The 26,107-nt window shown below is 46.9% G+C and overlaps 1 protein-coding gene across 2 annotated transcripts; it reads right to left on the reverse strand.

Moving 5' to 3' along the window:
- Nucleotides 1–4,580: 4,580 nt before the first annotated feature.
- On the reverse strand, nucleotides 4,581–26,092 carry PAAF1 (proteasomal ATPase associated factor 1). 2 transcript variants are annotated; one of them, XM_018572550.1, is made up of 12 exons: nucleotides 26,035–26,092; nucleotides 25,515–25,555; nucleotides 24,212–24,315; nucleotides 22,624–22,713; nucleotides 20,809–20,907; nucleotides 18,263–18,413; nucleotides 17,038–17,232; nucleotides 13,339–13,430; nucleotides 10,698–10,813; nucleotides 7,839–7,921; nucleotides 5,870–5,952; nucleotides 4,581–4,665 (listed from the first exon to the last, which is right to left on the reverse strand). In XM_018572550.1, the coding sequence occupies exons 1-12, from the start codon at nucleotides 26,079–26,081 to the stop codon at nucleotides 4,588–4,590; spliced, it is 1,179 nt and encodes a 392-aa protein (XP_018428052.1). In that variant the 5' UTR covers nucleotides 26,082–26,092; the 3' UTR covers nucleotides 4,581–4,587. The 2 variants fall into 2 exon arrangements, with proteins under 2 accessions (XP_018428052.1, XP_018428053.1); XM_018572551.1 differs by lacking the exons at nucleotides 24,212–24,315; nucleotides 25,515–25,555; nucleotides 26,035–26,092 and having other exon boundaries at nucleotides 22,619–22,691.
- Between the last annotated feature and the right edge of the window lie 15 nt (nucleotides 26,093–26,107).

A 26,107-nucleotide genomic window follows, 5' to 3' on the forward strand; every position in this document is an offset into this window, starting at 1 on the left:
CCCCTGCCCACAGACTCCTACCACCACCAGGTCAGGGTTGTGGCAAAAGAGGCCCTTGTCCTCATTGGCATGGGGACAAAGTGCTTTTCAAGGGGGGCCACTGGAAAAGCACCCTCCCAATGCCGAGGGCATGTGGACCGATATGGTGCAGGGAGGTGGATAGGCGGTCATTCGTTCCCACTGCCGGGCCTGTGCTCGTAATAAGGGTCTAGTTAGGAATTTTAGGGGGGGACCCCATGTTTTTTTTACCCATTTCTTGGGGGTGGGTTTCCCCTTAAAATTTCTACCAGACCTAATTTTTTACTTCTGCGGACTGTTTAAAAAAAAAAAAAGTATTTTTTCTTTTGTCTAATGTCACTTTTCTGCAACGAAAATTTTTACATACTACTGCTAACAATTTTTTTGCGGGCGCACGTCTACTGGATAGGGCAGGGGAAGCCAAACTCCAGCCCTCCAGCTGTGGTGGAACTACAAATCCCATGAGGCATTGTAAGATTTTCACAGACATGACTCCCGCAGAGAAATGCATCATGGGATTTGTAGTTTCACCACAGCTGGAGGGCCGGAGTTTGGCTACCCCCAGGGTTAGGGGTTTTAGCTTTTCCCAATCTGCTATAGAAAATTATTTCTCTTGCCGTCTTTGATTATTCTGTATCTGACTCTCTGCAGCTTCTAATGCACATTGTGAGAAGCTCGCAGTGTGCTGTGATATCAGAGGAAGCCATTTCAGTCCAGGAGAGGAGGCGGTACAACTGTGCCAGACTGGAGGTAAGATGTAACTCTTTCCCACCCTGGCCAAAACTATAAAAAAAAAATATTCTGGAGTTAGATTTTAAAATAAAATTGACCCCAAACCAATCACAGTTTCTCTTTAGTCCTCCTGGGTCCATAAAGTGACATCATGTGATCTCGAATACACACCACACAATCATTACAAAAGGAAAAGAACATTTTATTGAATGGCAGCATTTTAAATATCCGATTGTTGGGATCTAAATCGCATTGTGTTCATCACAGGACGTGATCACTTCTAAACCGCGTCCATAACTGGAGACAAAACAGATTCAATTTCCATCTTCGACCACCAGGGGGCGCCTTCTGGGAGGACCAAGAGCGGCCATAGCTGGGTCTATCTGGGAGCATTGCTTGCGATTAGTGATGAGCCCGGGCTTAGTGACAACCAAGTTTGCTTGAGTTTGCGCCCAAGCCCGCTTATTATTATGATTGGTATATATATATATATAGCCGACAATTTTACACATTCACATCAGTCCCTGCCCTCAAGGAGCTTACAATCTAAAGGTTCTTATCTCAACTGCATACATAGAGGAGCCAATTAACATTCCATCATGTCTTTGGAGTGTGGGAGGAAACCCAGGCAAGCACAGGGAGAACATGCAAACTCCTTGTAGATAGTGACCTGGCTGGAATTTGAGCCAGGGACCCCCCGAGCTACAAGGCAGAAGTGCTAATCACATCACTGTGCTTAAAACTGTGACTGCCACCCCACATTCCCCCTCCCAACCCAATTAATGGCAACAGCGGCATTCCCCGCCCCTTTGTGGCGCATCGCTGCGGGGTGCCGCAACTGATTGGCCATGGAGGGGGAGGTGTTGGTCAGTTATGAGCAGGCTGGGGCACACTCTGTTAATCTGGGTTCACGCCAAGCCCAGGCTCCACACTACTGGCCCTACAGGCTCATCACTAAGGTAACGATCAGGTGAGGGTGGCGCCATTTTGGGCTTTCAAACATAAACAAAGTGGCAGTTGTGGCATTTGCAGATTTAGGCAATTCATGACAGCAAATGAAAATAAAAATCATACCTGAGAAAACCAACTCTCCCCGACCCTATATATAACCCCAAACTTTATTATGACCCCAATCCCTTAAAGGAGAACTACGGGGTTAAGTCTTTTCCCCATAGTTCTCCTTAGGGTAACGGGAGGACACAAACTAGCTTCCTCCCGTCACCCTAACCTCAGTATATAGGGAGCTGTAGCTCGCGGTATACTGAGACGCCGCAGCTGAAGCGGATCCCGACAATTATGCCGGGATCCGCCCAGCTGCGTGACTGACAGCTGGCTCTGCCTATCTAGAGGCAGAGACAGCTGTACCCGCCCCCTCCCCCGTCCGTTCCTCCAGTCAGCGCTGGCGGATCGGAGCGGGGAGGGGAGGGGGGAATCCAGCCCCTCCCCTGTCATGGCAGAGAACAGTAACAGGATGGAGAGGTGAGCGAACGCCGGTATGTGTTCGCTCACCTCCCGATCTACCGAGCCGACCTGTGACAGTCTCATTGTCACAGGTCGGCTAGAACTATGAGGTGAGTGAAAAGCCCCTCCCCCCTCATAGTTCTCCTTTAAAAGGCACAGTCCACCTCACTGGAAATATTAATAAACGCACAGATAATGATGAAATAAAAAATGTGCATTTATGAAATGTTTGCATTCAGGCCTGCAGAGCATTGCGACTGTGATCAGCATGTCGCTCATTGTGGACCCCAAGCCGCAGGTTTGTTTGGAGGAACGGATGTTCTGTTACGGGGCTGGAGGAAGTGCTGAATGGACTACAATTGCGGTGACGCCATGCTGCCGGTGCCCTCTGCAGTGGTGGGAGTATTTGCTTTCACAGATCCCCAGCCATGCACCGGTGCTGAAAAAAAACAACAACCTGCAGCAAGGAGCACCCTGCAATTCAAGTTAGGGGGAAGGGGGGCAGTTTGGGTTTAGGGGTATGCTGTATGTGACCATGCTTCATGCTATACCCTAAATATAGGCGGATCATGAGCTAAAAAGTGGACTGTGCCTTTAATGGAACCCCTTTATGACAAAAACATGTAGGCCAGGTGTAGCCAAACTCCGGCCCTCCAGCTGCGGTGAAACTACAGTCCCATCATGCATCTGCCTTCAGCAGTCATGCCTGTGGGTGTCGATGCCTCATGAGACTTGTAGTTCCACAATAGCTGGAGTTTGGCTACCCCTGGAGTAAGCCATCATTGCCGACTTGTCATTCTGCAAATCCGTCTGGTCATCCTGAACTTCCGGCATCAATAATTTGAGGCTAGGTTCACACCTAGGCGATTTATCAGGCAAAACACAGATGCACATTGAAATCAATGGAGGCTGTTCACATCTTTGCAGTTTGTCACGGGGACAAAATCGCCTGTCGCGCGTAGAGGTGCAGGAGCTATTTTCGGGGCGGTTGTCGTGCAGTTTGGGTCCCAAACTGCGCAGTTTTCAATTAACAGTCGCACGTCAACCACACGAAAACATTTTAGCATCTAAGGTCCGGTGCAGACCTACACGATCTGGGATCACACGGTCCTGCACAATGCAGGCCGCGAATGCTGCGCAGCCCCATTGATTTCAAATGGGGTGACATCTGCATGGCAATCGCAGATAAAAGGTACATGTACCTTTTTTTTGCCATACACGACACGCAGCTGTTTTAGCCGCGATCATGTTCGGAAGCACGGGCAGAATCACAGCGGGAAAATAATGGCACCCACAGCGCGATCGGTGCACACAGGCGAGATCACAGGGCCGGTGCACACCTGGGCAACTCCTGACGGCGCGGAATCGTGCACGATTGCCGCGCGGTGAGGTGTCGCCTAGGTGTGCATTGGCCCTGAATTGCCAAGGTGTGAACTTAGAATCAGTCACAAAGTCTGCACTTTTCTCTGTCACTGACACAACATACAGGTGAAACTCGAATAATTAGAATATCGTGCAAAAGTAATTGCAGTAAGTGCTGCAAAAGGGGCCCAAACCAAGTACTGAGTACATATGCATGCTTGTACTTTTCAGAGGTCAGATATTGTTCTATGTACAATCCGTGTTTTATTGATTGCATGTAATAATCTACTTTTTTGAGGTTGTGGATTTGGGGTTCTTGGGGGTTTCATGAGCTGTAAGCCATAATCATCACAATGATGACAAATCACGGCTTGAACTATCTCGCTTTGCATGTAATGAGTCTCTCTCATATATTAGTTTCACCTTTTAAGTTGCATTAGTGAAATAAATGAACTTTGCACGATATTCTAATTATTCGAGTTTCACCTGTATTATAAAACAGAGATAGAAAGCTAACAGGGGATCTAACCCTTGCCTGCTCCGCTCAACACTACAAGGGAACCTGTGCCGACAAAACTAACCTCCATGTTTGATTCTAAAGGGGGCAGGCTCCTGGGCTGTCATCCTCATCCTGGCTTCACTACCTTGGAAGTCACCACCCTAGAACAAGCATGCCAGGTCTTCAGTTTTTTGGGGGACCACTTGCCTGTTCCTGGTCAGTGCTTCAGTAGGTAGAGAAGCCAGATGGAGGATGACAGCCCAGGGCCCAGAAGTCAACATTTTTAACCTTTATATTTCAGCCCTCTCAGGTTCACTTTCCTCTATAGGGTGCTATTGATGTGGAAAGGACTCCGGGGTTCACAGAGCGGAAAATGCTGCTGAAGGAAATTTGGTGTTTCAGTTTTCTATTGATGTTCCAGGAATGGAAAGTCTGTATGACAGGTTCTCTTTCCTCAGGCTCGTACATCAATGTGTCCTTTGGTTGTGTCAGATATGACCAGGTCCATGTGTTGGTCACAAGTCGGTCAGCTGGTATTTGCGGACGGTTCCGTCTCTGCAGCAAGTGTAAACCATCTTCTCAGAGAGCGCCACCTGCAGGGGAAACGGGGACATTGATCAACGCGGTCACAGAGCAAGGGGAGAAGAGTGACAGATTTACAACTCTGTCAGACATTTTTTTTTTTTATCAGTCTTTTTTAAAAGTCCCTCCCTACCTTCACCAAATATTATATTCCATTTGCATTTAAAGCCTCAGCCAATGCTCAACCTTTAACAAAATGCAGCATTTCCAGGGTTCAGTGTAGCCAACATCCTGTATGTAAAACCCATAGCTGCTGTGCCCGCTCCTTCCCCAGGTCACTCGTCATGTAACGTCGCCCACCATTACATCACGCTTGAGTGACAGGAGACTGTCCCGCCCACCATTAGATCTGACCGACTGACCAAGCAGGAGACTCCCGGTCTGTCCCACCCACCATTACTTTATTGCTTGACTGACTGGCCAGGAGTCTGTGCCACCCATCATTGGATCATAGCTTGACTGACGGGCCAGGAGACTCCTGGCAGCCAATCAGCTGCGCTGCAGTGCTCACGTGCTAACAAGGAGCATGCTGATAGGAGAAAAAAAAGAAGAAAGACGGAGCGATGAGCTCATTGGTGTCCTGTTTCTCCTTTGTGTGGTTCCTTTCACTGGCACCTACATCACTACCTACTGTTGCAGTGACCAACAGGTGTCGTTAGAAGGAACCACAGTGCTCAGCAGGGGACCAAATATCTGACACTGCTGAAGAAGGTTCTCCAGGCACCACAGCTCTTGAATTAGGACAGGAAATAATAATATCTCCCCTTTGCAAGGGAATATTTATTATGATTTGCAGTTGCTTTAATGAGAAACTTTAATGGTTTTGGGCATAATTTTTTTGTAAGTTTTGATATGTTTTTGTGTTATTTTTTTTACCGTTTATGTAAAAATCTCTATTTCACAAACAAACATGCCGTACAGGGCGCACCGATGACACAGGATTCCAACAGCACTGAACGTGTGCAGCAGGAGCCGTTTGCTTTTAGGCTCTCTGTCTGTGATTGAAGCCCTGTAGGGAGACGATAATGGTTTCCAGAAAGTTGTCACGTGTTCGGCCAGCTTTACCACCAGTCATAATGACAGGAAGTTAAGGGAAATCTCCTTTATGGGATCACAGACATCAAACACAAACCGGTCTTGGGATCTAAACTCTCCATACTCTATACCATCAGTATAAATAGAAACTGCACACTCAGTGATGATATAATTGCCTACCTTGTACACGGGGTCACAGTCTGGCTCTGTGAGCTCTAGAAGATGGTCAGAGTCCTGCTGGAGGATGAAGCAGGTCCCGTCACCTGCGGATTGGAGAATATCAAATCAATCAGCTGCTAATGTTATACAGGAAACAACGACAACACAATCCTAAAGTCAGAAAGCTGTTTTTGTAGGCTTCTTGCCTTTGAATTATCACCTGGTGATCCTGCTAGTAACACACTTCCTGTCCCAGGGTGACAACGCTCACTGTACACTATGTATGAAGGAGCAGTGTGGTCACCTTAGGCTGCTCTCCTGATTTGGACTACAAATACCTCGTCCTCTCCTCCTACAAATACCTCCTCCTCTCCTCCTACAAATACCTCCTCCTCTCCTCCTACAAATACCTCCTCCTCTCCTCCTACAAATACCTCCTTGGGCACAGGTGCGTGGGAAGAGGTGCAGCCAGGGATCAGCCAGCAGGGAGAAGTGGGGCTTCTCCTCTGGATCTGGCTGCTCTCCCCCATCTGAATGCAGCAGGGATCCGAGGAGAAGTGAAGAAAGCGCTGCGGTGAGAGACAGCAGATCCCCCCGGCCGGCTTCAGTGCTTCCTTCACTTCTCCTCGGATCCTCACCGCCTCTGCCCGGGAGAGCAGCGGGGATCCAGAGGAAATGCTCTGTCCATGGCCGAGCGGAGGATTGGTACTTATCTGTGATATGTACCGATCCTCTGTGCAGAGCAAACACTGGAGCGATCAGCTGATCACTCCAGTGTTTGTAAATAACTGGGCAAGCAAAACAAATGACAAACACACTCAACAATTTCTCCCCAGTTATACAGTAAGGTGCACACGAAATGGGCTTTGAACAGTAGAACAGTAGAAAGGCATCATGGCACACTCACAAACCAGCATGTAAAACAACTTGTCTCACCACTAAGGACAATGACAGAGGTTTGGATACACGTCTTCTGCAAAGGATGTGAAAGCCGCACTGCCGCGCCAAGGCACCTCTTATAGCGCGGTCCTAACTCTAAACTAAACTAAACCTGCACCCAATTTGAAATCTTCTGCCCCCATGTGCTCCAAGATGGAGACTCTCATAGTTTAGAGTCAGGACCGCACTATAAGAGGTGCCTTGGCGCGGCAGTGCGGCTTTCACATTCTCTGCAGAAGACGTGTATCCAAACCTCTGTTATTAACCTTAGCGGTGAGACAAGTTGTTTTACATGCTGGTTTGTGAGTGTGCCATGATGCCTTTCTACTGTAAATAACTGGGGACACGCAGTAATATGTGTCCCCAGTTATGAAGGGACAGGACGTGCTTTACAACACTTCGTGTTCATTCATGAGTTTCTCAATGGGGAGAAGCACTCAGTAGAGAGGATTCTCCCCATTCAGAAACTGGATGATAGTAAATATTTTCTGAATGAATGGGAAGCCTCTGTACTTTCCATTCATTTAGAACAGAGGCTGCAGAAAAAGAGATTGAGGACTTTGTATCCTCAATTTCTTTTTCTATTTTAAAAGGGAAATATCAGGGGGCTGTTTAGATCCCTAATATTTCCCCAAAACCACCCCCAATAGTAAAAATAAATAAATAAAAACATCCTGCAGGCGGGGCACATGACACCACAAGTGCGTGGCGCTGGTTGATGTCACCGGCCTGTGGACGGGGCACGGTTTTTTTTTCTTGCCTCAGACGCAAAAGGAGCTGGCTACGGCTCTGGGTTAGGCAAAATTTGAGGCTAATTGCAATCTGTGACCTTTGCACTTTTTGAACTAAAAACCTTTTTATATAAAATGACTTAATTGACATTTGTTACTTGATTTGTGACCTTTAAAGTTCCATATTTTCCAGTAATTTGATGTTAGACTTGCAAAGTTACTCTTGCACTGGTCAGGCAGCTGGAAATGCCTCTGTTGAATGACAGCAGACACACTCTTCATGCCGTGCCATGTTAAATGACAGAGTACTCCATTCATACCTTGGCTGGCAATGAACCCCTCTCTGAACGGCGCCAGGCATAGTACCGGAGCTCCGGACTTGCAGATAGTCTGTACGGGAACCCTGAAACAAGAAAATGTTATACTGACTGATAAAAGTTAACACTAGCAAAATTAACATCAACATGGCCACCTCGTTTTAAAGCGGACATTTAATCTGCATATATTTTGCCCTCCCTTGTTCTCTCCCTCCCACCACCAATAATTAGGGCCGATTAGGGTAAATTGAGGAGTGAATAAGGGGTTAAATAGGAACAAGTTTTATTTAAAAAATCTTTTTTTTTTACTTGTCAGGTTACTTCAACTGACATCATATTCAGATCGAAGCTCATCCCTTTAAAGGGGAACTATGGGGTTAAGGCTTTTCCCCATAGTTCTCCTTAGGGTAACGGGAGGACACAAACTAGCGTCCTCCCGTCACCCTAGGCTCAGTCAGTATACCGCGAGCTGTAGCTTGCGGTATACTGAGACGCCGCAGCTGAAGCAAATCCCGACAATTATGCCGGGATCCGCCCAGCTGCGTGAGTGACAGCGGTCTCTGCCTATCTAGAGGCAGAGCCAGCTGTACCCGCCCCTCCCCCGTCCGTTCCGCCAGTCAGCGCTGGAGGATCGGAGGGGGGAATCCATCCTCTCCCCTGTCACGGCAGAGAGCCGTGACAGGATTAAGAGGTGAGAGAACGCCGGTATGTGTTCGCTCACCTCCCGATCTACTGAGCCGACCTGTGACAGTGTCATTGTCACAGGTCGGCTAGAACTATGAGGTGAGGTGAAAAGCACCCACCTCATAGTTTTCCTTTAATCTGCAGATAAATGCAACAAATTGAATACAAAAGTGATAATGTTACATTGTATCCCTGACTCCTGTCTAAACATTGTTTATAAACACTGTGCCAAACAGTCCAGCAATAGCTGATATAGCTGTTATATTTACACAGCAACTCCATTAGGCTGGGTTCACACCTGGGCGTTCGTAATATGCGCGTTTGACGCGCATTTCGGGCCTGCACGTTTTTCCGTCCATGAAACGTGTGGCAAACGCGCGTTTACAAAATCCTGATAACGAAGTGAAATGGAGACGCGCTGAAATACGCCCGAAAGAAGCTTTAGTAGTATTTGTTACTGCTTTGTAACAAGTCGAAGCGCTGAAAAACGCCCAGGTGGGAACCATGCCCATAACAATTAATGGGATTTCACTGTTTGAGCGTTTTTCAGCGCTTCGATCGGCGCTGAAAAACGGCCAAGTGTGAACACAGCTTCGATGTCTGGCCGGGGATTGGGGGAGCAGGGTTGGAGTGGCAGTGAGGCAGTGTACTACGCACACCTTGTGTACTTTGATGAAGTCTTTTTAGACATTTCAAGTACGCCCAATGTTCACTACTGGTTAATTTCATGTGTGGTCTAACCCATAGAGACACGCTGAGAAGCAGAAAAAATGGGGTCAAGCTCTACTTTTCATGAAATTTTGTAATTTGCACACAACTGCAGATGCTTCTGGGTTCACTGATAGATACAGTATATGTGGAGAGCTAGAGAGAGCAAGAGGTAGAGAAGAGCGAGAGGTAGAGAAGAGCGATAGGCACAGAAGAGCGATAGGGAGTGAAGAGCGATAGGTAGAGAAGAGCGAGAGGCAGAGAAGAGCGATAGCCAGAGAAGAGCGATAGGGGGAGAAGAGCGATAGGGAGTGAAGAGCGATAGGTAGAGAAGAGCGAGAGGCAGAGAAGAGCGATAGCCAGAGAAGAGCGATAGGGGGAGAAGAGCGATAGGGAGTGAAGAGCGATAGGTAGAGAAGAGCGAGAGGCAGAGAAGAGCGATAGCCAGAGAAGAGCGATAGGGGGAGAAGAGCGATAGGGAGTGAAGAGCGATAGGTAGAGAAGAGCGAGAGGCAGAGAAGAGCGATAGCCAGAGAAGAGCGATAGGGGGAGAAGAGCGATAGGGAGTGAAGAGCGATAGGTAGAGAAGAGCGAGAGGCAGAGAAGAGCGATAGCCAGAGAAGAGCGATAGGGGGAGAAGAGCGATAGGGAGTGAAGAGCGATAGGTAGAGAAGAGCGAGAGGCAGAGAAGAGCGATAGCCAGAGAAGAGCGATAGGGGGAGAAGAGCGATAGGGAGTGAAGAGCGATAGGTAGAGAAGAGCGAGAGGCAGAGAAGAGCGATAGCCAGAGAAGAGCGATAGGGGGAGAAGAGCGATAGGGAGTGAAGAGCGATAGGTAGAGAAGAGCGAGAGGCAGAGAAGAGCGATAGCCAGAGAAGAGCGATAGGGGGAGAAGAGCGATAGGGAGTGAAGAGCGATAGGTAGAGAAGAGCGAGAGGCAGAGAAGAGCGATAGCCAGAGAAGAGCGATAGGGGGAGAAGAGCGATAGGGAGTGAAGAGCGATAGGTAGAGAAGAGCGAGAGGCAGAGAAGAGCGATAGCCAGAGAAGAGCGATAGGGGGAGAAGAGCGATAGGGAGTGAAGAGCGATAGGTAGAGAAGAGCGAGAGGCAGAGAAGAGCGATAGCCAGAGAAGAGCGATAGGGGGAGAAGAGCGATAGGGAGTGAAGAGCGATAGGTAGAGAAGAGCGAGAGGCAGAGAAGAGCGATAGCCAGAGAAGAGCGATAGGGGGAGAAGAGCGATAGGGAGTGAAGAGCGATAGGTAGAGAAGAGCGAGAGGCAGAGAAGAGCGATAGCCAGAGAAGAGCGATAGGGGGAGAAGAGCGATAGGGAGTGAAGAGCGATAGGTAGAGAAGAGCGAGAGGCAGAGAAGAGCGATAGCCAGAGAAGAGCGATAGGGAGAGAAGAGCGATAGGTAGAGATATCCTGATGGGCCAAAGCAGGATGACGGTATGTGTGTGCGATATCTCACTTTGTGTTTCGGATGTCCAGCTGGTAGATGTTTCCATCTTGACTCCCGGCCAGGATGACGAGGCTGGAGAGGAAAGTGCAGCAGTTGAAAGCATCTGACCCATCAAAAGTGAAAACCTACAAAAGAGGGAAAGAGAGAGAACTTCACAGCATGGTGAGAGAGAGGACACAGGAGCAAAAACTCTATGGGTCAGGCTTGTTTATTTAAAGAGAACCTGTAATCATAAGCAACACCACAACCTGGTACAAGCGGGAGATAAAACTCAGAGAGCAGTCACACTCTGCTGTCTATAATATATTTATTTCAGGTATTTATATACTTTGACTTTCGCTTCATTTTTTAAACCAATATGATTAAATGTTTTTTTTTCAATAGGTGTCCACGATTGATTTATTAAAACATGCGGCAGCAATGCCGTCTATTATAGGTTAAGACCAACCCCCTCCTAATACATCTGCCAATAGCAGCCTTACACTATCCCAAGCTCCGCCCATCTGTCACTTTTTTAAACCCCTGTATCTCCCGCCCGTTCTTGACACTTCATCTCGGGCTTGAAAAAGAGGCATATAGCCTCGAAACGCGTAGCCGACCTCCCAGACCGACATCCCCACCACCTAGGGAGACTGACCGCCCGGTCCTCTAGTCTTGGGCACGATCTCAAACGATCAATTTACAGCCACTGGTTGCCGACAGCCCTCCATTTCTGTAGAGCGTTATATTCCCGTTCTGCCGACGGGTCCCAGTCAGGCCAGCTGAGTACCCACGGCGCCTGACTGCAATAACATCTCCAGTGCACAGCCTGTTCGCACACATGGCTGCATGACGCCACCTCCAGCCAACGGCAACACTCATATGATCCAGCTACAGGAGCCTCTCGTGACCTAAGCTGCCAGCACCATCCATTTTTTACTGACAGTGAACCATTACGTCCATCTAACAGCGAGTCTTTGATTCCTAATATTTGCAGATACTATCATCATGTACCGTGTTTCCCCGAAAATAAGACACTGTCTTATATTTTTTTTGCCCCCACAAAACACACTAGGTCTTATTTTCAGGGGATGTCTTATTTTTTTTTTTTACCGTGCAACAAAATGTACAACAATGTAAAGTTATTCATGTACAACAATCCAAATGTTATCTGGTATCACTCCACCTGTCACAGTAACCGGCGCTATAGAGGAAGTATCTGCTAATGCGGCTCTGCTCCCTCCGCCGCCGCAGCCTTGCTTTCTACAGCGCTGGCATGCTTTGCCATCAGGGACAGCGGTGCAGCAGTGGGGACATCAGACAGTGGACAGTGCGGTAAAGTACGGTACCATTTACCGGTACACATTACAGTACAGTACCATTACATTAAGCAGTGCCTTCAGGGGGACAGCAGTTGGGGAAGTATGGTACTGGAGTGCTCCCTGTCACTGCGCTGGCCGGAGGGAGTCCCCTGTCATCCCCTTAATACAGTATGTCCCTGCAGGCTGATACCATCTCTCCTGCTCTTCAAGTTCCCCCTCACATGCTACAACCAAACTAGGTCTTACTTTCGGGGTAGGTCTTACTTTCAGGGAAACAGGGTATTATACTGCAATCCATTCATGAATTAACCTAACAAGGATCATAAATCTCTGGGTTGTGGCGCTCCTTCTTTGTCTTCTTCTCTTGAGGACCGTGTCTGGCAGAGGGTGAGATGGCAACTGTCAATGACACATGCTTCCCAAGTAGAGTGGTATGTAACCATTGTATGTGCCACCTATATAGCCGTTTAGGCTCATCATACAAAGTGTCACCTCACTGATCCCAACATATCAAATGGCCATTTCCAGGACTATCCTGCAGGAGGATAAACACACTTTCACTCCTTTCCAAATGACTCTAAATAATTGATCAGATTCCTGAAATAGCTTTGAAGCAGGTCACATATACACTGCACAGCCTGCAACTGAGATTAGAAAAAATATGTCACGTGGCTTTTATTTTTTACCATAACCCCCTTAGTGGGAACATGGATCGCATGTTGTGTAGTCAGATGACTATCCTGCAGGAGGATAGAGCTGCTGTAGAGTCATGGTCTCTACCTCTCTATTATTTGCCATAATCCCCTTACTGGAGACGTGGAGATAGGAGGTGTGTAGTCACATGACTATCAAACAGGAGGATAAGGCTGATCTACAGGTATGGCTGCCACCTTGCCATAATTTCCCATAATCCTCTTTCTGGAGATAGGGAGCTACACTCCTCGTGTATCACTTGCCCCTCCCTATTAGATTGTAAGCCCTCAGGGGCAGGGCCCTCCTTACCATCTTGTCTTGAATTGTATTGTAACTGTAATGTCTTCCTTATATTGTAAAGCGCCGCGCAAACTATTGGCGCCATATAAATCCTGTATAATAATAATATAGGTGTGTAGACACATGACTATCCTACAGGAGGATAAAGCTGTTCTACAGGCAAGGCCGCCCCCTTGTGGTGATCCATCATGTCCACATTCTGTTCCTATAATCCTCTGCAAGTGTATATACTACACAGCTTTGGTTCTGTAGTCCATGTACTTCGATAAACCATAAATAAAAGAATATATAATTATTTTGTCGTACAAAACAATCTTCATTGATTAACCAATAAAAATGATCAACAAGGCACTTACAGACTGGCGGCTGTGCAGACTGACACCCTCCAATTTCTTATCTTCCCGCGCCAACAGCAGCAACTTCCCCTCTGTACCAATCTCTCGGTCACCTGCAACAGCAGAAAGACACTTTTATCTGTTGGTAACCCCCAACTACTTCATTGTTTTCACATGTTTTATCATTAGTTGTGTCTCAGTGTAGCTTATATTCTGTAGCATTCTTGTAGCCATTTCCTGTCTACATGCACATTAGCGATGGCTGCATGGTCCTTCTTGTAGCCATTTCCTGTCTACATGCACATTAGCGATGGCTGCATGGTCCTTCTTGTAGCTATTTCCTGTCTACATGCACATTAGCGATGGCTGCACGGTCCTTCTTGTAGCCATTTCCTGTCTACATGCACATTAGCGATGGCTGCATGGTCCTTCTTGTAGCTATTTCCTGTCTACATGCACATTAGCGATGGCTGCATGGTCCTTCTTGTAGCTATTTCCTGCCTACATGCACATTAGCGATGGCTGCATGGTCCTTCTTGTAGCTATTTCCTGCCTACATGCACATTAGCGATGGCTGCATGGTCCTTCTTGTAGCTATTTCCTGTCTACATGCACATTAGCGATGGCTGCATGGTCCTTCTTGTGACGATGATGATGGGGGATTGGAGTCTGAATATTAGAAAATAGAATTTGTTTGTTTCCCAGTCAGAGCATGTAGGCCTTCAAAGGCCCCTCCACATTCCACAGAAGAGATGCTCTCTGGCTGTGATCTTTTATTGCCCCAGCCCTAGTGAAATTACAAAATATCTCTCTTGTCGTTTTGAGAACATCATCGAGGAACTAGAAGTCTGAACATCGCAGAAGAGTTCCCCTTTAAGCTTTGGACATTATCTGCTGGAAGTCGGCTTGAAGGAGAGCCCTGCAGACTTCCGCTTTGCTTCTTGGTCTCTGAACTCTGTCAGAACTCACAATTCCAGGACTGTTGAGTATTCTTCTTTTATTCCCTTTTATGTTGCTGTTGTATATATTTTGTTTCTTTTATTAATATCTTTTTCTGTATATTTTCTGCACCGTTTCTTTTATTAAAGGATGATATAAAAATCTCTACGCTCTAAATACGAACTTAAAGTCTCCTTGCCTCTGTGAAGAGCGCTACTGTATAGTGATCGGTCATATTCCTGTCTGAGAGGACAGCAGCATCACAGGCAGTGTTTAAGTGTTTTGAATAGTCGCAGCATTTGCTGGGCACGGTTTGTATTCCGGAAAACACATGGTGGCAGTGGAAGTTTTGTGGGTAACGGGTTAACTGCGGAGTTACCCAACCCTGGTGACGATCGCTCCCGGTCTGCTGGCCTGAGATTGTGTCCTGCAAGCTGGAAAATCTCTGCGCAGGGTGAGGCTGAGAGGGGTATCGCCACGTCCTTGTGACGCTCACGCTCGGTTCAGACTTGTGTATAGTCACGTGGGATTGACGTACAGCGGGTCTGGGCCAGGCGTACGTCACACTTCTCAGGACTGGATTCCTTATGGTGAAGACAGTAGATCATGTCTGTGCAATGCGTATTAAATCACTTGTTTGTAAACTCTATGGGAAGCCCAGGTAACAGCATATCGAGCAGTGGTCTCAATGTACCGCCACTCGAGCCATTACTGTGTGGCCCGCAGCCAGCTGACAAGTCAGGCACACAGTCACGGACCGTGTACCTGACTTGCTGGAGCAGCTACACGGTCTGCATCCCTGTCAGATGCAGACCGCATAGCTGCTTCTCTGTGCCGCCACTCGGATCCTTTCGGCCAGCGCTCTGAAATCATTCAGTGAGCGCTGGCCGAAAGGATGGATTAGTAAGGTCTGGGGGGAGTGTATTATTTTAAATGTGCAGGGCTAGTATTTTTTTTAGGTGTATGGGGGTTGGGGGGGTGCATTAGGCCCCTTTCATATCTGTAAGTTTAGGTGCAATTAGGGATAATGTTTTCCTAATGACTAATCTGACGTTTACAAGCGGCAGATAGAAATCGATAAATAGTCACTCGCACTCCAATTTCATACCAAGCCAATTCCTTTAATGACTTTAGTAGTGTCCCAATCAGAGTGACGTTTCGGGAAACCAAGTAGTTCCTTCTTTAGGCAAACATAAAATCAATCTTAATATTTGCCTGAAGGAGGAACCACTTGGTTCCGAAACATCACTATGATTGGGACACTACTAAAGTCATTAAAGGAGAACTATGAGGGGAGTGCTTTTCACTCACCTCAGTTCTAGCCGACCTGTGACAATGAGACTGTCACAGGTCAGCTCAGTAGATCGGGAGGTGAGCGAACACATACCGGCGTTCGCTCACTTCTCGATCCTGTCACGGTAGAGAGCCGTGACAGGGGAGGGACTGGGTTATCCCCGCTCCGATCCTCCAGCGCTGACTGGCGCAACAGACGGGGGAGGGGGCGGGTACAGCTGGCTCTGCCTCTAGATAGGCAGAGCCAGCTGTCACTCACGCAGCTGGGCGGATCCAGACATAATTGTCGGGATCCGCTTCAGTTGCGGCGTCTCAGTATATAGGGAGCTGTAGCTCGCGGTATACTGAGCTTAGGGTGACGGGAGGACGCTAGTTTGTGTCCTCCTGTTACCCTAAGGAGAACTATGGGGAAAAGCCTTAACCCCGTAGTTCTCCTTTAAAGGAATTGGCTTGGTATGAAATTGGAGTGCGAGTGACTATTCATCGATTTCATGTTACTGCACCCACCCGACTTATGGGTTTGTTTCCGGTCAGGAGTGCGATGGGACATATCTTGGTATGAACAAACAAGCGGCAACTGTCACACATTGAAGTTGATGATCAGGTGACAGCAGCTGCATGTAAACGCCTGCACACCGCATGTAACGGTATGTTATAGGATTACATTCGGTTAGGAATCAATCACTCTCCCTGGACGCAATGATTGTGCATCCAGGGAGACTGTTTTCTAACCGCATGTAAATCATATCACATATCATTACATGCGGTGTGCAGGCGTTTACATGCAGCGGCTATCACCTGATCATTAACTTCCATGGGTGACAGCTGCCGCTTGTAAATGCCACATTAGGGATTCCTGCTGCAGGAAAACGTAAGTTCCTGACGCAGGAACCCCTAATTGCACCTAAACTTACAGATATGAAAGGGGCCGTATTGTGTTTTGGTGTCCGTAGTACCAAACCGTACATAGTTACATCTTATTTTCAAGCATGAAATTTGGCGAGCGGCCCCCATGGGGGAAAAAAAATTGTTGCGTGGCCCCAGAGTGAATTGAGCCCGAGACCCCTGGTATAGAGGCTCAACTGGGAGACAGAGATGGAGCTTTGTCCACCCCCCACCCACCCTCTCCCAAAACAGGAAGTGCCTGACCAAGGACCTTCATGGCAGGATCACCAGGAATTAAATTTAATGAAAGCTGCAGATTTTAAAATACTGAAAATGACATTAGCATGTAACGGATGATATGAGATTCTACCTACTGAGATGACAAAGGAACTGATTTCGTTTTTTTCTTAGGAGAAAATGTATTTTATAAACAGTTTGATTTGCTCAGGGTTTTATTCCAAGATATTTCCTATTTACCCGACAAAAAATAATTACATTTTATATTTTAGTCCTGAGCATAATAAATAAATGGAGATTGTGCATAAAACCACGATACGTTCCTTTACAGAGATACATACACACATTATATATATAAAAACTTACTGGGTGTTGTCTCCGGTGTCCCAAGATTAACAATATTGTCTGCCATGCCGAGTGATATTCCATTAATGGGAACCCCACAGTCTGCCACAACGCCAAGGCATGCCGAATGACCACAATCCCAGAGCCTGGCTGTTCCGTCCCTTGAGCAGGACACAACGTTCCTCCCCCGGTCCACTATCGCCAGGTCCAAGATTCCTGCAAACCAGAGAAGATCACTTACGTGAGACATGTTTGTTTCCAGCTTCCGAAAACTGGTGCTGATGTTCTTGCCGATTCTGTACAAGAAGGGTCAACGCATTGTCTTTTACACTAATGCCTTTTACCTGCTTGCATTTCTATGTTACAGATTCATTATATTGTCGCACGTACCTCCCCTGGGATCCAGCGCTGGTCCTCCTCTCCAGCTCACCGCCTGTGACACTTCCAGGTTTCACCCGGAGCCAATCAGGAGACAGCTTTCCTGATTGCTGCAGCTAAAAATTGTAAAGCGTTGCGTTGTTTGGATTTCAGCGCATCACTACCCTTCAGTTGGGCCACCCTCCCTGCTGCAGGACTTGACTGTGTCTTCTGTGCCTGCCTCCAGTGAGCCATGTACACCCGTGACTCCAGTGCACCCGGTACACCCAGTGTGGCCAGCACACCTAATGTCTGAGGCACGCCCAGTGCATCCAGTATATCTAGTGACGCCAGTTTGCCCAATGACTTCAGCACACCCCAAAGCATCTTGTGTTATCTAGTGTACCCAGTGCACCCCATGACTCTAGTACACCCCAGAGCATCCTGTGCCATTTAGTGCACCCAGTGCATCCCATGACTCTAGTGAACCCCAGAGCATCCTGTGTCATAAAGTGAACTCAGTACGCCCGTGTCTTCATTGCACCCCAAAGCATCCCATGACACCGGTGCCTTCACACAGTGTCTGGCACACATCATTGATCTAGCCTGCTATGCTCCATTGTCAGTAGCTGCTGCTGCCTCTCTACCCACAGGTACGCTCCTAATTACCCACTCTGTCTGTTTCTTAGTGGATATGGACCCCTGTCTGTGACACTCACAAAATTCATTTGTGACACTTGAATAAGGGAATAGTTACTGAACCCTACATTAGAGCTAACCGTTGAGTTAGAAGAAGGGGTAAAGTAACAAAACCTCTTTAAAAATGACATCAAGGTTAGAATGAAAACCCAAACCGTGGAATACATTCTGTATTTTGCCTTTATCCCACCTGCTTTGTGTCCTTTGAATGTGACGGGGCAGCTGGCATCCTCCACCGACCAGATCTTCACCTGAGCGTCCATCCCGCCACTCAGCGCTACCATGCCGGATGGGAAGAATGTGCAGCAGTTGACATCATAGACGTGACCTTCCAGGACTCTCTGTAAGAAGAGAAGACACAGTATGTCAAATCTATACGCATGGGTGCCTTGGGATCCTCTCCTGGAATGACATAAAGAGACGGCACCAGATTAATACACAGAGAGTCAGGTGCAGTTTTATTAAACATGAAGTGTGAGAGTTAGTCACATTCAATACGGTGCACTATGCTACATATAACTCAAACGGTTAACACCTGTCCCCGAAACAGCTACCTCCTCATGTATCACTCATGTATTAGAGTATAACCCCTCAGGGGCGGGGTCCTCCTTACCATCTTGTCTTGTATTGTATTGTGATTGTAATGTCTTCCTTACATTGTAAAGCGCCACGCAAACTGTTGGCGCTATATAAATCCTGTATAATAATAATAATACCATGGCACCCATTGTGATTGGATGATATCATTAGAACAAGGCGTTGTCATAAACTTTTACAGTGTTCTTGGTCAATCAGCATCTACCTTGACACATTTCTTGACCACATGGTGCTTGGATTAGGTTGTCCAAGTAAACTGTGTGCATAAAACTCCTGGGGTAGGTTCCTAACTCTCTTTATAGCTGAGAAAGCCACTCGCATGAGAGGTGAAATGTTCCATTAACATTGCAGAACAATGGTCTTTTGAAGCAACAGTTAGACTTATAAAAATACTTTTAATATTTGAAGTATACTTTTCCTTCAAATGACCCTGACATTTGCCAGAAAAAAAAAATATTTTGGCAGTTTCCTATAATGGAAGAGCTCGTATACTCACCTCTCCAGTGGCCTGCATCTCTTTCCTCCCCTCCATTTTAGTATTGCAACCTCTGCCACACTTTTCAGTGTTTGACACTTCCAGGAGTGTTGGATGTCTGTGTCCCCCCATGCGCTATGTTATCCTCATCTGACTCACTGCATTTTCCTGTAGTAAAGAGTCTGATGGAGGAGCATGGTCTAGCAAGTGCATGGACCACCTGCACTCCCTTTCACAGCTGCCAGACCTCTACAGCTTCTTGTAAATGAAGACCATCCTGCGGTCAGACTGGATCACAATAAACCAAGCACCAATTCCTCTCTCTAAACCACAAAGACACAGATGCTTGGCTACCAGATGCCCACCTCTGGGTCCAGACCTCAGGCACCCCACCAACTGGAACATGTCAGGAACTAGTTTATTCAAATGGCGTCAGTTAGTGCCAATGAATCCATCACCCTCCACATATCATGCACACCCAAAGCCAGATGTGACACTACACAAGTCACACTCCACCACTGAGAACGTGCACACACACATAGCACACCTCCAATCTCACAATCTTCTAGTTCGGAGCTAGCTGCTCTTCAGTAGAGCAGGGGAATGATTGGTCTTTAAATACATCAGCTCGACCTAAATGACTCTCCTGCTGCTGCTGATGGCCTCTGATACAGCTGCTCTGGTTCAGACAGCCATATTTTCTTCTGGGAACTCTTGATTCCATGGGGAAGGGACCTGTGTTAATGGGGATCCTCCTGACAATTGTACTAGCCACAATCGCCCACCAGCTCCTACTTCCTGAGCCTAACTAGGGACACTGACCTACCACTGATCTGCAACAGGATGGCCAGCCCTGGTTCTTGTTAAAGTTCTTACATGTGCCCTCAGATACTCAGAAGTCTGGACAGTTGTTGAACACCTCCTGTGTTATGGTGTTTTAGTAAATTGCTTTTTTTCACCCCCACACACTCACTTGGTCCTCACACCTAAACCCCACCAACAATGTGATAAAGGCTGCTACACTGAAGTGGAGGGAAGGTAAGAGATATGAACCGCCATATATCTAAGACACTTCCTATTGGTTGTCAAGTGGCGGGGTACTCTCAGGATCCAAAAGAGGAATCTGTAGCCGGTGCGGTCAAATCTGCAGTGCGGGCTTAGAGGTCCCCCTGCACCCAGAAACAGTGCCGGCAAGGAACCAGGATGGTGGATTGGTGAGTATATCTTCCTTCTACAGGTAAGATTAAAAAAAAAAATATTCAGGGTGGGTTGTGGGGGCAATGAGCTTTAAGCTTTGGCCCTCCACAAAGCTAGCAGTCCAATAATAATATAGGTTACAGTCGCCTCAGACAACTTGGGGCCCTCCATCTGCAATCCCTGTTGAAATCTCAGCATCCTCTGGCAACCAAAGGCATGATGGGACATCTAAATCCCCTCCCTTTTAGATTGTAAGCCCTCAGGGGCAGGGCCCTCCTTACCATCTTGTCTTGTATTGTGATTGTAATGTCTTCCATATATTGTAAAGCGCTGCGCAAACGGTTGGCGCTATATAAATCCTCTATAATAATAATAAATAATAATAAATCCACATTATTAGTGAGAGCTCCAGGCTCTACAGTACTTTGATTTAGCCCAATTCAAAGAGGTTATAGCAAGATCCTTACCCTGATCTCTCCATTATTGGTCTGCCAGACCTTCATTGATCCATCACTGCTGGTAGATACACCGAGTCCCCCTCCGCAGGAGATATCCAGACACGTGACCTGTGAGGGAGACAACAATGTATGGTAAAACATGGATAACATCTGAATATCAAGTCTTCTGATTTTATTAACAGAGCACAGTAAAGACTTCTTAGAACAGAAGGTATTCGGGGGCGTGGTCTGGCCGCGCGAGTATATGGCCGCTTGATCCGTGAGCAGCGTCGCCGGATCTGACGAAATTAATGTAGTCTCACATGTCCTTGAAAATTACCTCGATTAATGCTAAGGGCCTTAACAGTCCTAATTAAAGAGCTATGCTTTGGAAAGAGGCGTTATCCCTGCATAGTGATGTTCTATGTGTGCAGGAGACCCACTTCTGTAGAGATAAACCTCCTATATGTAAACATCGTGAGTTTTCCCATTATTTTTTTGCTCTCTCTGATAAAAAAAACAAGGGTGTCATGATAGCCATTAAAGACCCCTGCCAGGGTTAAAAACAAAAACACAAAAAAACACAAAAAAAAAAAAAAACCTGCTTTTACATATATTAGTCACTTCTTAGGCCTCCACAGTTATCACATGCTTTTTTATTTTGAGATGGTTGGAAGAACACTTCCTCCACTTACTGTCGTGAATATAGACTGCATTATTTACTAATAATTTATTAATTTATTAGTTATTATTATTTTCTATATGTCTGTATCTATGTTGTATTATTTTTGTTCTTATTCTTGTTCTATTGATAAAACCTAATAAATTAATTGTAAAAAAAAAAAAGAACAGAAGGTATTCACATGTCCGGTCTCATCACATATCCCGAAAATAAGAGGATGCATACCCAGAACCTCTGGGGTATAGTGCAAATGCAGCCTTATATTATACAGCATACAGCTCTTTAACAGCTCAGGGCTGTTGATAGGGGATTACACAGAGAAGCTCAGAAACCCAGTGATGATGTCAATGGGTCTAAAATAAGATATGTACGTAGTAAACACAGAAATGTTTTATTTAAATATTTCATTAGCATCTTAATGAGAGGACCATGGAAGACAAAATATATGCAGATTAAAAAGAGAACTATGTGATAACCTTTTTATCTCATAGTTCTCTTTAGGGTCAAGGGAGGACATATACTAACCTCCTCCCGTGACCCAAAGCTCAGTATATATCGGGCTATAGCTCGGTATATACTGAGAGCACCGCAGCCAGGACAGATCCCGACAATACTGTTGAGATCCACCCAGCTGGCTGATTGACAGCTGGCTCTGCCTATCTAGAGGCAAAGCCAGCTGTGCCTACACCCTGCCCCGTCCGTTCCTCCATTCAGCGCTGGAGGAACGGCAAGGGGAGGGGGGAATCCATGCGGGGTGCAGTGACTGACAAGACAGCGCTCATTGCAGGGAGATGATCGGGAAGTGAGCAAGCGATGGTATGTGTTCGATCACTTCCCAATCTATTGAGCCGACGTGTGACAGTTTCATTGTCACGCGTCGGCTCTATCTATGAGGATGAGTGTAAATCACTGACCTCATAGTTCTCCTTTAAAGTTCAGCTGTAAGCCGCAAATCTAAAACTATGAGCTGGGTTTCTGATCCTGCTCCACAGTGCTCCATAGGGGCTCTCTGTAGAAGGAAATGTAAACACAAGGAAGTGACATCATGGCACTTCCTGTCCGTACGGAATCCATAACTGATAAACTAAAAACAGAACAAAATCAAATGTCCCTTAAACCATCAAATATTTATTTAACCCATAAAAGAAAATGGAATACCTTACACTTTTCTCATGGATCCTTCCGAAGCTGGTGTAAGGGAGGAGAAATCTACTGGAGATGTTCTCAGCAGGACACGAGATCCGCAAACTCTTCTGTAAAATAAAGAATGGACACAATGCATGTTTATTACTTTCCATCAACAGCATTGCCACTGACTTACAGGTCAGGTCCGTAGCAGAGCTGGTAGGTGTGTGGTAGCGCTGAAATGGTGAAGGACTAGATTGATGTTTTCTATACACTGAGTGGCCAGATTATTATATACACTGAGTGGCCGGATTATTATATACACTGAGTGGCCGGATAGGTAATTCTCTTTTGAGAAAGTTACAGGTCATGGTGAAAAGGGACTAAACCAGGGGTGGGCCCTCTAGCTATTGTGGAACTACAAGTCCCATGAGACATTGCAAGACTCTGACAGTTACAGTCATGACTCCCAGAGGCAGCGACATGATGGGATTTGTTGTTAAAGCACAGCTGTAGGGCCAGAGTTGCCAACCCCTGGGTTAAAGGAATCAAAAAGTGCTCCAACCAAGTCAGTGCAGAGCGCAGTAGTGTCTTCTTAGAATGCCTAATTATATCACATATCATAAAAATAGCAGGATTATTCCTCATTTCAGGACAGTGGGCGGAGCCATGCAAATCATTGCTTTACACCACCAAACAGCCAAATGCACCTCCGGAACCGTTTGTCTATAGGGCAAATATTGCAAAGCCCTTTTTCCAAACTGCATACAAGTGTTCTAGTGTTTCAGGTTTTCTGGCCATCAGCAGTGCAGGGTATGCAACCCATGTCTTTACTGTGCTATACATTGATTTAGTTGGAGGACTTTTTAATTATTTTAGAACCATGTCCAGTATGGCTATACTGTCTTGTTGGATCCCAAGCTCTACTCCATAAAAGTCATAGTTTCCATACACTGCACTCATGATAGTCAACTAGCCTGAAACCTTCAGGGCCCACTGTCATGTTGGCGGAGAGGTTCTGTGGCCCCAATGGGTTTTCTTTATCTCTCCCCGCCTGGGGATCTCTCTTGGGAGAGTCCTCACCAAGTACTTGGTGGACCGGCTTCAACAGCCCCCTAAGTATCGGCGTCTGCCTGGCTTTAGCCTAGGTGGACCAGGGTTACCTTGCCCGCCAGGAGCCCTGCTTGTGCCCTGGGGGGTTTCAGGGAATTGTGGACCAAAAGCACCCTCGTGCACTTTTTATTTTAGTGCGTCGGTTCACTTTTTTTTGTACACAGGGGAAGTCTGATCCACGCACAGCTGTATGCAGTTTGGAATAAATGGCTTGTGTTAGTCTCCATGTGTAATACCAGCAGTTCTGGATGTGCATTTGGCTGATGGGGTGTAAAGAAATAATTTGCACGGCTCTGCCCGCTGCCCTGAAATGGGGAACAATTCTCTAATTTTGGGGCTATGTGATGAAATGAGTCATGTGATCACCTTCTGTACTAAGAAGACTTTCCTGTGCTATGCAATGACACAGTCTATGAATCCATTATTTAACCCATTTAACCCCGATTATTTAGGCTGGGGGTTGAATTCGGGTATTTTTGGCCAACATTAGATCCGCAAGGAGACGGCCGTTACCTTTGTAATCTCATGAATGACAAACTCTTCCGAGGAAGTGATTTCGGGGACGCCGTCTGAGCCCACTCCATTGCACTTCAGACTCCCATAGATGGTGGGTTTACCTAGAAGGCAGAAAAGTGCAGAAGTTGAGAAGTGCAGCTGTGACTGTAGCAGTACACAGTAGCCGGCAGGACAGGGCCCTGATCACATGACCACTCACAGCCAATACCAGTCATTATATGATCAGGATTCCTGGGAAACACTTTAAGCATAAGGATCTGCTTACAGAGATTCGGCAGGGGAGGGGGGGATGGGAAGCAGTGTATAATGGCTAGAATATATGGAATAAAAAGAAAACTGGCAGTAGCTCAGGGTTTCACCTTATTAGACAGGGCACCAGGTCGAGAAGAGGAAGGGGGGGGGGAGGACAGACGAATAACAGGTTCATTTTAAGGGCCCAGTCACACCATAAAGAGTGCGTTCCAGAGCGTTCAGCCTCTGGAACGCAACCCCGCCAGCTCACTTTGTTTTGGGGTGGGAGGGGGTGTAGTGGTGCATTGAACTCAATGGCAACGCAGCCACGCCCTCCAGCCGCAGTCGATCGCCGGCACCCAAACGCGTGGCACAGTAGTGCCTGCGTTCTGGTCCAGTGCCATCTGCAAAAAAAATCATGCAGCAATTGTGCAGATCGCACTTGACTGAAACGCGCTCGGGTGCCAGCGATCATACTGCGGGCAGGGGGCGTGGCTTCGGTGCCATTGACTTCAATGCACCGCCACACCCCCTCCTGCTCCAAAACAAAGTGAGCCGATGAGGTTGCGTTCCAGAGGCCGAACGCTCTGGAACGCACTCTATATGGTGTGACTGGGCCCTAAAGATTACTGGTACTACAAATTGGAAGGTGAACTTCTTACATTTTGTTCATCTTCATGTGACCTTGTCATTCAGTCTGCAACAGGCGTACCCCTGACAACCTGTGGAGGACTGAAGCATCATGGGAGCTGTAGTTCTGTTCTAAACCCCGATCTACTGGCTCTTTGACATCATCCTCCCGGCAGCTCTCACGTTGAACAATCTCAGCAGCGCATTTTAGCAATGATTGCTTGAATATTTTAGATATGTCTCGCCAGGCGTGGGCAACTTCAGCCCTCCAGCTGTGCTTTAACTACAACTCCCAACATTCCTCTGCCTCTGGGAGCCATACCTGTGTCTATTAGTCTGGCAGTGCCTTGTGGGACTTGGAGTTCCACAACAGCTTGGAGGGCCGGAGTTGCCTACCCCTGCATTACACTGAGGATTTCTCTGTTCACAGGCGACTTACCTGCAACCTTACAGGACACCCAGACCTCTCTTTCCACCCTCCTAAAAGAAAAGAGATCTTCGTTAAAGTGGACCTGTCACTAACTGTACAAATGTATTCCCGACATGTCACAATTATACAACAGTGTCATTTGTTATCCGGGGGCCGCCGTCTACTTCCCAGTTCCCAGGTTTGTTTACAGTACATTCTCATACATAGAGAGTAAGGACGTTCCATTTGGCAAAGATGGCAAACCCCCGGCATTGATTCTGGACATGATTGTGTTGTCATGGTACCTCAGGGGATCATAAGGAGCCAAAGGCCTACAAGGTGTCCATGTACACCTCTGCTGGGCAGTGAGCACACAGGACCTGGCCTGTGCAGCCCCCTAAACACACATACAGCACACACTGCATCATGTGACAAACCATAACATTATTAACTCCATCAGGTGACATCCCATAACATTAATAACTCCATCAGGTGACATCCCATAATATCAATAACCTGATTTTTTTCCCCACAATCACCTCTCCCCCACCTGAGACTCTGAGCCCAGTCACTCTGGATGTAAATCCGGGCGGACATTTTGCTGGAGACCAAACACACCCGGA

The sequence above is a fragment of the Nanorana parkeri genome, unplaced genomic scaffold (genome assembly GCF_000935625.1).
Source record: "Nanorana parkeri isolate BGI_ZX_2015 unplaced genomic scaffold, ASM93562v1 scaffold2065, whole genome shotgun sequence".
Taxonomy (NCBI): Eukaryota; Metazoa; Chordata; class Amphibia; order Anura; family Dicroglossidae; genus Nanorana; species Nanorana parkeri.

Excerpts from the sequence above, each read along its gene's own strand:
- PAAF1 (XM_018572550.1), bottom strand. The coding sequence starts at position 26,081 with ATGTCCGCCCGGATTTACATCCAGAGTGACTGGGCTCAGAGTCTCAG. Across the intron at positions 18,414-20,808 it reads CCAATAATGGAGAGATCAGG|AGAGTCCTGGAAGGTCACGT; the intron begins GTAAGGATCTTG and ends CTCTTCTTACAG. Across the intron at positions 13,431-17,037 it reads GACACCGGAGACAACACCCA|GTGACCGAGAGATTGGTACA; the intron begins GTAAGTTTTTAT and ends CTGCTGTTGCAG.